The following is a 13,379-nucleotide window of genomic DNA, read 5'->3' on the forward strand; positions in this document are numbered from 1 at the left end:
CGGGGCCCCGCCGGGCGGAACGCGGGGAGGGCGGCTCCGGTCAGGGGCTGGTGGTCGGCAGAGTCCCCGGTTGGTTTAAGCCTCCGAGAAAACTAAAATTAAACCGAGGAGTTGGCACCAAAGGAAATGCAAAATGAAGGGGAAACGGAGCGGGATGAGGGCTGGTCCTGCGTGTACGGGGGGTGCTTTAGGCTAAATTGTGTTTATTTTGATGCTCCGTTGAAGTGTATGGTCAAATCTGCCCGTGCCGTGAATGGTGCCAAAAGAAAAAGCAGTTGGATGCTGACCATTGCTTCCCTCTGTTGTAAACAGCTTCTGCATTTTCTGCAAGAGTTCTCACAGCAAACCATTTCCAGGACTCATGAAATCAAGAAGCAAGTAGATGGATTGATCAGTGAAACAAAAGCCACGGACTGTCGCCTTCATAATGTCTTCAATGACTTTCTTATGTTGTCCAACACACAGTTCATAGAGAACGTGAGTATGTTCTTGTACATCATCAAGCTTCTACTTTAAACATTGGTGTTGCCCTTTACTGTAAGTGATCACTAGATTTGACTTTTTGGCAAGTCTGATGTTGATTTAGGAATTAAGTGGCTTTTAATCAGTCTCTGTTAAAGACTATCCTAATTCCTTCATGAGCAGTGCACTGTTCAATAATGGCAGATTCCCTTTTGACTCTTCTGAGATACCTTCCTTCCTTGTTTATATGTGACATGGAGATCAGAGTTTCATTTTTAGGACTATGAATGAGTTGGGATCTCTGAGATGTCTTGGTATATCTTTACAGGTAGCATGAATGTAGTATTTGGCAGCGCTTGGCTGTCTAAATATGAAGAATGTTATATGATGCTGTAAACTTGCCCAGTGGTGTTATTTTACATTAAAAGCAGTTGGTATTAAAGGTGTTGAACTGCAGGCAGTTGTCTTTTACGTTTGGTCATAATGAGCATATTTGTTGGTTAATGTTCCCACTTTATGAATAGTGCTATTTTAGGTAAAAGCTAGACTTGAAAGCCTGTTACAACATTGTATCAGTAGGAGCACATGTATAATTAAGGTGTAGAGCTTTAATAATCTTTCGGATTTGTGGAGGGTTTTTTAGCACTGTGAGTTTTATCGAGTGTTTTGTTTTGATCAGCATTGTTCTCAGGCCACGCGTGTCTCATCTGACTGAAGCCATGATGATGTTATTGGAAAGATGCTGACAGAGGATGAGACAATAGAAATCTGGATTTCTGTTGTGGGTTTTTGTGGTGGTGATGGTGGGGTTTTTTTCAGATCTGCAGTGTCTTTTCTGGCCTACCTTTGCTGTTCAGCGTAATGAGTCTGCTGAGAACAGTTTGTACCAAACGTCTTAAATCTTGGGTACTTGAAGCTGTTTGTTCCCAAATTTAAGTGCACAGAAATAGGTCCTCATTTCTAGTTCTCAATTTAGTTAACGTGAGAGATCTGTCTCTTCCCAGGGGATAACTGCACCTGTGTTTGAGAGATTTGGATTTAGGTTTGCAGGTTCAAGGGAGACTTTTTATTCCCCTGTCTCCTTGTAGCTGATCCTACAAAAATTGCTAAAAAAGCTGGATGGGAGGGGTCATCAGAACAAACTGAAGGCTGATGGAGGATGCAAACCTTCTCTGTAAGTACAGGAGAAGGGTAAAATCTAAAGAAGAAAAGCTATTAAATAACAGAAAGCAAAAGGAAAATAGGCAGCCCATCAGTAAACTTAAGTTCGACTTTGAGGGTTTCTAGAATAGCTTTTTTTTAACATATTCAGGTCAATCTGTGAACAGTGTTAAATGGTCAATTTGTCTTCTTCTAGAGCAATGACATTTGCAGTCTTGAATTACCTCAGTTGGGTTGAGAGGTTGCCTGATGGTAACTTCCGGATGATGACTTCAGTGCGTGAAGGAGGCTATGAACATGCTTGGTATCATCCATGGCTTCTTTTTTAAAATGTGTAATAAATTCATGTGTAATTAATTACACATTAACAGTGTATTTTATTTTGGTGGTGGTATGCAGCAGTGAGTTGTTCCTACTTCTTGTTATAAGTAAGTTGTTCTTACCTGAATTAATTTTGCTTCACTTTTTAGAGAGTATATGATGAAGAAGTGGAAGAGCCTATTCCGAAAGCTGATGTTGGAGACAAAACAGAGCAGGTAGTTAATTTAAGCTGCCTTGAGTGCTGGCAGGATGTTTGCAGCTGTTCTCTACCTTCTCGTTTTCAAATTTATTTTGTGGATATTTACAGCTTACAAACCAAACTGTTCCTTTTCTCCTTGAAATTTATCTGTTGTATAGTGTACGTCAGTCAAACATAAAGTTGACAGTAACATTTGAGGCTATTACAGTGTATGATAATCTGTTAGGGCCTCCCCGAGATCAATACTGTGTCCATTAGACAAGACTTACGCATCAGTTTTCAAATGGCTGTGCATGTTTTTTTTATCAAAAGAACTGGAGCCTTGGACCTTCTTACTGGATTCAGAGGTAGTGAACTGGGGAAGCAGAATCTGACTGCAATTCCCAAGCATAAAAATTCAGAGAGCTTTTTATATGTCTTACAGCCTAGGTGTATTATATTGTAAATGTTCCTGTGATGGGCTGGGAGCACAAATAAGGTATAAACATCCACACCAGCATGGTACTAACATCTCTGTTTCTGGGAGTGATAAAGATGAATTAAGTCAAGCAAAAAAAAGGTTTTGAAGGTCTTCCTCTTACATATAGTGAAAAAGCTTTCATTGTACTAATTTGAAGTTAAAATTTTGCATGCGTGTTGCAGTGAGATTGAGTCTTGAGTAAAATGCAATGAGAATGTGTTGTTCCTATTACCAAAGGAAAAGACACGGGAACAGAAAGAAGCTGATCTTATCCCCAAAATCCAAGAAGCAGTGAATTATGGGTTGCAAGTTCTGGACAGCGCATTTGAACAGCTAGACATCAAAGCAGGCAACTCTGATTCAGAAGAGGAAGAAAGTAATGAAAGGGTGGAACTGATACTTGAGCCAAAGGTACAGACACTTGTTCTGGGAGCATGGGTTTGTGTTTGGCTTTGTTGGACTTGCTCTTTGCTTCTGTCATCAGTATTACTGTGTTGGTATAAAATTGATAGTTGTTACCTAAAAAGAGCATTTGATTACTATATCTGAAGGAGGAGTGCTCCTTGCTGAGCTATTCCTTGTGTAGCCTGCTTGTATTGCAGTTGGGTTAGCATTAAGGTATGGCACCCTAAAGGGAGTTAGTTGTGTATTAGGCAATGAGCTTGGAAAGGGAACCCTCGATTCTGGGTGGAGTGGGACCTTTGAATTTCATACTTTCTAGGTACAAACCATATCTTCATAGGTGGGGTTTACTCTCCCAGTAATTGAGAACCCTAGATGCAGGATTTGTGATAAGACTGATGCCCGCAAGTCTTTGCAAGGATATTCTTCTGTTAGATGACACCTAGAAAACAAGTTGGGACCACAGAAATAGAAGTAGCCCTCTTCTTTGACAGTGTTACAAAGGAATAAACCTCAGCTGGTCCACCCAGTTGCATGCTGACTTGAAGCACGTGTCTGGTGGGACTCTTGAAACAAGCTTGTATCTTCCTTGAGTTAAAACGAGGGGTGTAAGACTTCTGTCTTCATCAGCAGTGTAGAGCTGTTCATAGATATCAGAAAGACCTGATGTTGTCTCTTTCCAGGATCTCTATATTGACAGGCCTTTACCTTACTTGATTGGCTCTCAGCAGTTTATGGAACAAGATGATGTTGGCCTTGGAGATCTCTCTAGTGAAGGTCTGTGGTGGCGTGACCTTTTATTCCTATGCAAGTAACTAGTTCCTAATCTGAAACTTTGGTCTGTTTTAACTCACAGCCTGGGTTATACTGCGTAGTGTTCTTGCATGTTTAGATGCGCACTGTAATTAGCTGGGGGAAAAATATATACTGTGCTGTAACGACCACTTTTCTGGTATGGAAAGCAGTAACTTCTCAGTAACTTGTGCTCTGTGTATTAGAAACACAAAGTGCTAACGTTTCAGCAGCTTTCAAAGCTCTTCCCAAACCACTCTCTTTTCCACATGATTTTTAGTTCTCTTCACAAAGCCTTTGAAGTTGCTATCAATATGTCTGGTGACCACATTGCTCTGCATACAGATGTCACGTCTGATCTTAACTTTTCTGTTTTCATTGCAAATAGAAGGATCAGTGGATAGTGATCGTGGAAGTGTAATTGACAGTGAAGAGAAGGACGAAGAGGTAAGTGACAAGTAACAGTACCAGCTACTTTTCCCAAGCATTTGCGAGTCCTGCCTTGCTTTAGCTACGTTGCTTTCTCGTGTGGGGTCTAAAGATAGTATTGTACAATGTCTGTTCCCTATGTTGGCTGTGGTAAATGTACTTTTCATAATTATCCTTATGCAGTAGTTTCCTCTGTAGCTTTTCAGAGTAGCAATAAAGTGGTATTGGCTCTTACTGCTATTATAGTAGAATACTTCAAACTGAAGTGTTTTATTCCAGTCTAATTTCACTTTGTGAAGCAAATTAGATTCTTACGAAGAATTGCATTTATGGAGAAAATCTGTTGTAAATTACAGTTATAAAGAATGGGATGGAGACTAACAGGAGCAAGGATCAAGGTGAAAGGTTAAGTAGGTGTCAGTGGTGAACATCCAGGCTTTGCCTCATGAATCTGCTGCATTGAACTATCAATTTCTGATGTGTTTTGCCTGCCTTGGCTGGGATGTTTCTGCTTTGTAACTGCAACAAAATTACTCCCTCTATCCTGAGGAGTTTGCTTTTGCTATCTTTGCTCAATTAAAATTAAGTCCCTTTTCAGCTACTCAAATGCACTGTCAAACGGAGCTTGCTGTGTTTGCTAAATTAATGGATTTCTAATGAGCTCTGTTGACAAAGATGGTCAATGGTGGGGAAAGAATTCCTCGGTCAGGTCACGATGACCCTGGTACACAGATGACCAGAGGTTAAGACAGGGCTCGAAAGCTCTGGACTTGCCTAAGTTTGGGCATTCAAATCTGAGCCCTGTCTTGACCACTGGACAAAAACAATGTGTGATAATTGTGTTTGGGCCTCTTGTGTTCCAGGAATCAGATGATGAATTTGGAAACCCTAGTGAAGATGACCAAAAGACGGTATGGTTATACACCCTGGTACAACTTGAAAGTCTTTCCCCTTGTGACACAGTGAGGATGCAAGAAAGAGGAGATAAGAGCTCTAGACAATTAACTATTAAAAACTTTGGTTAAGCCTGATTTGTATAACTTTATATGGAAAGGTTATCCTGGCCAGATGGCGCCATGTTGTGAAATTGAACCTGGGTTGGGCTTAAAGACATGCTTGCAAGCCATCATTAGATGCAAAGCATATGTGAGATGGCATTGCCTGATGAGTGTTTTCCTCAGGAATAACTTTGAAGTCATGAGAGTTCAAAGAATCTACCCTGGGAAAACAAGGGTCCTGCAGGATTATTTGGTCTATAGTTAAAACTCTAAACTTGCTATGCAGGAAGTAAGGAACAGTGCAGTTTGAGTATGACATGAAATCAAAGATGTGAATGGTATTAAATATTTGAAATGTCCATTTGGGTAATGAACGAAAAAGGAAAAGAAATGTTTAAACTGAAACATTCAAGCCTGACTTCAGGCGTTGGTAGTAGGTGGTAATAGGAGAAGGAATCTTACCCGTGTTTAGATGTGCCACTGCAAAAGGTGTTTATGCTGGGGATCCTCAATCTGAAATGATTTATTGGCAAAAGAACAGTGTTTCAAAAAAAACCTTTTTTTAAATTTCTGTATAAATAAAACAATGTTACAAAAGCATTCAGATGTTGCATTAAGCTGTATTGACCTTCATAGGGTAACTTTGTATGCCTGACATATTTTAAGATAAGCAAGTATCTTTGAGTAATTTGTGATTTAGTTCACTTCTGAGCCCTTGTCTGTGCCAGTCCCCAGCTCACAATTCAGTTCATCTTTTTCATCCTCTTTTTCTTATTGACATGACTGAAGCCAAGATGCGGGCATGTATTTTCTGTCATTCTGCTATCCACCTTAGGAATAGCTCAAGATGATATAATATTTTACTAGCTAATCACAATGTTCCTGAATTAAGGCTAAATAGTAGGTCTTTGGTGGAGAGAGTTTTAAACTAAGGGAAGCAGCAGAGCCAAAGCAGTTCAGGCTCATATATAGAAGCGGTATGCTCCTTGGCAGGAGAGCCTTAGTGTCCTCAGTTGCATCTCTTGTCCAGAAGCGTTTGGTGACGCAGAACAGGGGTGTACTATAGAATGCAGCAACTTGCTTGGAGCTAGAGGTACTCCTTTTCTACCTCTCAAAAGCTGTGAGCTACCCCAAACTGGCTGAATGTTGACTCCTTTCAGTAAGTTTGCTTTGATTCTTTTATCTAAGCAGATGTAGTTTTGTGCTTGTTTTGTATGCCAACTTCAGGAGGACACAACAGGATATTATTGTTTTTCAGAGGACAGCACAGATAAGTGATGAAGATGATTACGATGGCTGTGATCTCTTTGACTCTGAAAAAGAGGAAGATGAGGATGGAGACTTAGATGAAAACACAAGGCCTGTGAGTAATTGTTTCCTCCCTGGAGGGAGACCTCACTTCCCTCATGAAAAATCTGTTTACAGGGTTTATAATGGTAGCTGTCAGTTACCTGGTCATCCTGGTTTGAGGTAAAACAGGACCAATTTTGTTCAGTAACTTTACTTTTTAGCTGGGCCTCTGCTGAAATTAACAGCATATTGTGCAGACACTGTACACTCTCGGAGCGATAAGACCTATGTTTATAGCTGATGCCAGGGAATGGTATGTGGAGAGGCTCTTGCTTATACTTATTGCTATAACAACCAAGGCCAGATAACTTTGTTATTTACCCCATTAGAGGGTCGGAAGTGGAAAAGTGTGGAGGGGTCCCACCTGCGGGGAGGAGCGGACAGGACAGTTGACCCAAAACTGACATGATTGTTCAGTTTCACCCGTTTAAACTAGGGGACTCCTGAAGCCTAAGATGGCATCAAAGCTGTCTTTGAAGGTCATTAAGAAATTACTTGTTGCATTTGCATGTGGTAAATGCTTCTTTCTTGTCCTGCTCCCAAAACGAGATGACATTAATAATTATGTGATCATAAGGGACTAGAAATGTGGGTTTCTTTCTTCTTGATGCATGCGTAATCTCTTAATTGCTTTCTTAATAGAAAGCTGCATTGCTTCTTCTGAGGGCTTCAGTCAAAGTCTAGACAGGACATTGTACAAGTGAGGCTGTAAAATGCAGTATTTATAACTTCAATTCCTTCAAGTTGGTAACTGGATTGTATATAAGGAATATGCTGTTATTTGTCCCTACTCCTCAGAAGAAGAAGAGGCCAACATCATTTGCAGATGAGCTGGCAGCCCGAATCAAAGGAGAAGTACCAATCAAACAGGAGGAAGGACATTCTTGTAAGTTAACTCTAGCTTTGATAAGCATTTGCGAGGTAGTGGGGGACTCGTGAGAGGCAGGAGATTCTGTGTAACAGAAGTTTCATAGATCTGTTATTTGAATATATGTTAGGGGAAGACCCAATGAGAGGAATTAAAGACACTGTTTTGTGTTCTGAGAAACTTTTTGGCCATGACTTATAGGAATGAATTGGAATCCACTGACTGTTATAGGGGAAAACACATTGCTTTCAGGTGAGATAGGTCACTCCCCAAGTACACATGTTATTGGAAAGGTTTTATCTCCAATCTGATTCTCCCTTGGCCTGTAAAGCTGCATGTTTGACCACATGTTCTTCCCCCTGTTTCAGGTAAGTACATGGAAGCCACTGGTCACTGTAGTCTTTCTGTGAGCTCTACAGTGGAAAACCCCTCAAGCAGCAGATTTATATTTTCGTGGGGTGTAGGTTGTTTGTTTTTTCCTCTTTATGGCTTAAATATGCTGTATTTTGAGGAACTTTTCCTTTCTACTGTTTTCAGTGATAGTTTAGACTAAATACTGCATTTACTTTTGCATTGCTGTGAGACAGATCTCTCAAGTAATTATTCTTGCAGCAAAGCAGCAGTTGAAAATATCTGGCTGAAATTGAGGTGGCAAATGCCTGTGAGCCTGGTTTTGACCTGTAATTCTGAGAGCATGAGCAGACAAGAACAACGTGTGTGTGTTCTTCGGTGGTTCAAACAATCAAGCTAAGTCTGTGGATATTGGAGTAAAAAACCTACCAGCTTACCTTGCTCAGTTACAGGGAAATCTTCTGTTCATTGAAATAACCTTGAGATGATAAGGCCAGAGGGAATAAAACTCTGGCTTTGCCTTACGTAACTGAATCAAGGATACTATGTCTAGAGCCATTTCAGATGCTCAAAGTTTCTGCCCGCTCTGTGTGGGATCTGCACCACCTGGAATGCTGCGTTGCCCTCTGACATCTCTGATGACACTAGACTGTGTGTGGGCAACCCTCAGTGTCTGACATAATGATGCTATCACAATTTTAAGTGCCAATTTTAGAGGCTGTACTTCATAGAATTGCTTCATTGGGCTGATTCATATGAAAACATATAGGGCAGCTTGGTTAGGTTCTCTTTGTCATAGATTGATCACAGGCTACACGTGAAGATGGACTATCTTATTTCTGTTTTTAAATTTTCGTCTTAAAGCCCTGTCAACAGAGACCAAAACAAGGAAAGCCCTGAAAGAGAAGAAAGAAGTGAGAGTTCCATCGGATGGTAGGATTTCCTCCTCTCTTGTTTTTGAATTGTGGGCTGGAATGTAAGACACTGCTTAGGAAATTGCGGCATCTACTCTAGAAACAGGGTGGAAGTGTGTATGCAAATGTAGGTTGTGACGTGCATGTAAAACAAGGCTAGAAAAAGGCCTAGCGAGAGTTTCTGTTTAAATGTGGTGTTGTGGAACAACTGTATACAACCCAGTCTGACTACAGCAGCTTCTCTATATGTGTCACTTTCTTCTTGGCTCTTGTGCTTTTTAGATGAAGATGATGACATCTTCAAGCCTCCTAAGTTGACTGATGAAGACTTCACACCGTTTGGGTCTAGGGGTGGCCTCTTCAGTGGTGGAACAGGTCTTTTTGACGATGAAGAGGTGAGAATCCTGGAAAGGATAGAAATGGAGTGTGTGTGTTCCTCTTTTAAAAACAAAAGATCCTGACAGATTCTCACTTCTGGAAGGTGGAGAGGGGTTTCTTGCTCAGTAACGTTCAAGCATAGTGGAACACTGTAGCTTTCCAGTGGAGAAAGAAAACTACAAAAGTTCCCCTTGGCACAAAGCCCTTTCTTTGGTAGTAGTGCTGCTAGAGACGCAAGTGTGATACTGTTCTTACATTCGACAGGTTCTAATTCCAGCAGAGCTTACTCAGCATCTACCTCACTTTTATCTGTGGAGATAAACCAAATGCCATACTGCTTGTTTATTTTAAACTAGAAGATTTCTATTGAAATGTCCCCGAGAATACTGAATTTTGTCATCTTCTCTTTCTCCCTGCATGTGGGAGAAGTTTGAGAGGAAAGAGAACATGATGTCTTTTCCATTTTATCTTTCACAAACCCTATCCAGACAGTGATGCTGTTGGGTTTCTCTGTGTCTGTGCTGTTAAAAGTTCCCTATTGCAATTATGTTATATGCTTTCATCCAGCTATCGTACAATTCCTGGGTTACCTGCACTGGCAAGAAAAGTTCACCTTAAGCTTACTCTTGTGCTACGTATCTATAGCTGACTTGATGAAGGAATGGCACAAAGTACATTTCTGACCTTATTCTGACATCATTTGTGCATGTGAAGAGGGAGAGAAACCCAATGTCAGGGATAACTAAAATTTAAGGATCTGACAGTGCAGCTGTGTAAAACAAATGATTGCCTCTGATTTTGCCATGCAGCTGATATTGGTAACCGCCAAGAACAGTCCAGAACAGGAGCCAAACTGTTGCCTTTGTGGGATGTAGTGTTCCTTGTTCCAACTAGAACAAAAGTCAGGTGTTCCTTGGAGCTGAGGAGGCTATTACACTGAAATTTGGAAAACCTTATGTACAGGTGACCTCAAGCTTACCACACCAATCTGCTAGAATATAGCCAAGAAGCACCAGAGAGGGTAATTGTGTAAAGGGAAGAGGATAGTTCTATGCACTGCTTGCCACTCAAATGCAGCCTTCATTGAAAAAATATTAACGTACTTTCTTTTTAAGTGGCAGCTTTAAAAACATAATCCAGTAATGCTAGCCAGCTTTGTGTTGGTGCAAATTCAGATGAAGCTATCATCAGACCTTCTTGGTTACTTACTGCCAAGACTACTTGCCTCATCCTGTAGACACAGGACAGCCAAGTAGATTTGTCTGTGACTGTTGCCTGTCTGCATACACTTGGCCTTGGTTTTGTGTTACCTGAAAGTTATTAATGTAGGAAGGGTAACTTATCTTCACTTACCTTGTGCAACGGAGGAGGCCTTTCTGTATCAGAAGGCAGCCACAGTAGGTCAACAGGCAAACAGTAACTGACCAATGTGCAATAAGTCACTGACGTTCCTGCTGCAGCCCTGTGCTCCCCTACTCTATCCTAAGTATTGCTGCCTTCTTTCCACAAAGCTTTATATGAAGACCATGCCTTTTGAGTCTCCAGGGAGGCAACCTTTAATACCCAACTTCCTGTAAGAGGGAGGTTTTCAAGAAATCAAGTGGTCAGCACTCACAATATCTGGAGGTTTCCTGGAAATCTAGGCTGTGATTCTGCAGGAGGATTGGCACAGGACAACTGCAACTTGGACACAAAGACTTTTGTGGGAGTGTCCTGCAATGCTTTTGAGCTATAATATATATCTCTTCACCATACTGGTGTCTTAGAATCTCCTTAGCAACAATATAAACCGTTCATCTTAAAAATGTGAAGTTCACGAGTATTTTTATGCTTGTCCTGACCTGAATTCTTCCTTGAAACCTTACTTTGTACGTTTCAATGAGAAATCTTAGAAGCATGTAATGAAGACCTAAACAGCTGTAGATTAATTAGTGTAAGCCCTTGAAGATATGCAAATAAAAGGTCATTCCTTCTCTGCAGTAAACAGGCTGATAATCAGTGTAAATTAAATTTTAGAGGACAAAGCTACTCTTCTCAATGTATGCTCTCAAGTCAATGCTTGAGTACCTACATTTCAGTCTATATGTGCAGACATCCTTTTGAGAGGGAAGCAGTGGTTACCTCTTCTGTCTTGGCTTAAAGTGGATATTCTACATGGAAAAATCAGCATCTGTCTTTTGCTGCAAAGACCAAATTCATCACTTCCTCCCCCTTTTGCATTTTCATCTGCAATCAGAGTGATCTTTTTGCTGAAGCACCAAAAGGAGAAGAATCAGAAGAGAGAGAGGAGCGAGTCCCAATAAGTGAAGGTAAGAACCAGTTGTTGCCTCCTGTAGTCCTGTCTATGCTGTGATTTATCACCGCTGGTGGCTAGACTGTTTTGTTTCCAAACTAGAAAGTCTGGAATAGTAATTGCTGGCAAGTCTCTTCTCCTTCCCAGTCTTAATCGAGAACAGCTGTGTTTCCCTTGAATTTTAAATGTGTTTGTTCACGATGATCTCTTACACCTACTCTTCTGGAGCTGAAAGGATGTCCTTACTGATGTTGGCAGAGCTCTCTGCATGCGCTGGGTTCCTGCTGCTGAAGAGTACTTTGCAGGATCCAGTTGTGGGCTTGAGTGGAGTAAAGATATCTTCTTATTCCAGATTAATGCACATCTGAGTTTCCTGTTAGCTGCATATCTATACATTCTGTACTGCAGCAGCTTGTACTGAAGCACTGCATTTGATGAATTTTCAGCTATGGGTTGGGAGACTAGGACATTTTGGTTTGAGTGTATTGTATTGAAGTGGTTTTGGGTGTGTAAATGTGAACTGTTGTAAATCATGTTATGTGTATTTCATGTTTATAAGCTTCACTAGAGCTGTTTTGTGGAGTTTTAATAGAACAAAAATAGCTAGACTGTTCTTATATACATCTGCAAAAACAAAAGTTCAAGGAGAATGTCTAAAGAGTTCTGAGCTGTTGAAGAAACAAAATGGAGCTCAAAGACTTCTCAGATTCCTATTTCTATGGTAGAGTTCTGAGCGATTTGACAGCATAAAACAAGTGCATCCATTTGTATTGTACTTCCTATGATTTCAGCGTCCTCTACAAAGTCCTTAAAGAAAGTTCCTGCAGGTGCAGTATCTCTGTTCCCAGGTATGATTCATTCAATAGCAAATTGCTTCATGCACAAAATGCTCTTTTCTTTAAAACCTGCTGGAGAGGTTTTAAAGAAGAAAACTATCCAAATACAGCAGCACTGCATTGCTTGATCATGTGCTTAATGACAAATACAGGTGCTTCTACCATGCTAAGCCTAAACTGCAGCATGCTTTGTGAATTATCAGGATTCTGTAGGCGCTCTGAAGGTAGATATTGATGGCAGATGTTAGCAGCTGTCACCTTTCACTGTTGTGCTACGTACCTTTAAAGATGTGTGCTACTTTAACGGATATTGTACAGTTTAAGTCTGCAGTGCATGCAGTCACACCTTCCCTCTGTACTCTTGAGGATGAAATGCCTTTTGATCTTTCAGATTTAATCATATTCCCTTAGGTTAGCAGAAGAACAGCTGAAAGATCAAGTTTCTGTATTTTTGTGGCACAGGTAAATAAGACCAATCTCGTTTCTCCAGTTTTGATTAGGAGGATCTGCATACATGGGGAAGGACCAGATCTGTAACTTGGAGTTTTAAAAAAAAAATTAAGAATAGAATTATACTAGGATCCCTGTACCATATCAGACTTCAAGCTGAGCAGTGAAAAGAAACATATGTCAACAGTCTCTTTTAATCAATTGACTGACTTCTGTCTCTCTGTATGGTCTTCACCTGATTGAGTTACCTTAATTTTAAGTTTTGCCCTCCATTAAGAAAGGTCTGTTTTAAGACTACGGCTTCAGTTAACTGAGCCCTCAGCATGATTTTTAGAGTAGGACGTATACAAATACAAGCTTTTTACCCTGGGCTGAAAGATATACATCAGCAATGTTAATTCTACATAGTTCTAAGATTTGGTACTACAGGTTAAAACTGCAGATTGAGATTTTCTTTATCCTCTGCTCTTTCTTGGAGGTACTGTTGCATAAACAGTGAATTTTCCATCATTCTAATAGTGTCCTGTTCTAGTTCATTAGGAATTAAGTTATATGTAGCATTTATTCAAAGTCTTCAGCTGCTTCCTTTCAGTGACTTGTAGACAGGCTAATGTCACCTGAAGAAAAAACAAGACTGAAACTCCTCTACTATTCAAAATCACTTGATGAGCACATTCCCAGTGAACAGTTTGTTTAGGAACTTGAGAATGTTTAA

At 40.4% G+C, this 13,379-nt stretch overlaps 1 protein-coding gene across 1 annotated transcript in view; it reads left to right on the forward strand.

The window, feature by feature from the left end:
• The first annotated feature begins 318 nt into the window (after window positions 1-318).
• FAM21C (family with sequence similarity 21, member C) overlaps window positions 319-13,379 on the forward strand; it is a 36,467-nt gene continuing 23,406 nt past the window's right edge. The window contains exons 1-12 of the mRNA XM_009888728.1: window positions 319-477; window positions 2,094-2,159; window positions 2,841-3,014; window positions 3,689-3,782; window positions 4,186-4,244; window positions 5,090-5,137; window positions 6,483-6,587; window positions 7,373-7,460; window positions 8,658-8,726; window positions 8,990-9,102; window positions 11,322-11,394; window positions 12,170-12,226. Of these exons, the coding sequence (XP_009887030.1) occupies window positions 448-477; window positions 2,094-2,159; window positions 2,841-3,014; window positions 3,689-3,782; window positions 4,186-4,244; window positions 5,090-5,137; window positions 6,483-6,587; window positions 7,373-7,460; window positions 8,658-8,726; window positions 8,990-9,102; window positions 11,322-11,394; window positions 12,170-12,226 (976 nt within the window). The 5' untranslated portion in view covers window positions 319-447. The remainder of the gene's footprint in view (window positions 478-2,093; window positions 2,160-2,840; window positions 3,015-3,688; window positions 3,783-4,185; window positions 4,245-5,089; window positions 5,138-6,482; window positions 6,588-7,372; window positions 7,461-8,657; window positions 8,727-8,989; window positions 9,103-11,321; window positions 11,395-12,169; window positions 12,227-13,379) is intronic.

This window comes from Charadrius vociferus, unplaced genomic scaffold (genome assembly GCF_000708025.1).
Source record: "Charadrius vociferus isolate BGI_N301 unplaced genomic scaffold, ASM70802v2 scaffold436, whole genome shotgun sequence".
Taxonomy (NCBI): domain Eukaryota; kingdom Metazoa; phylum Chordata; class Aves; order Charadriiformes; family Charadriidae; genus Charadrius; species Charadrius vociferus.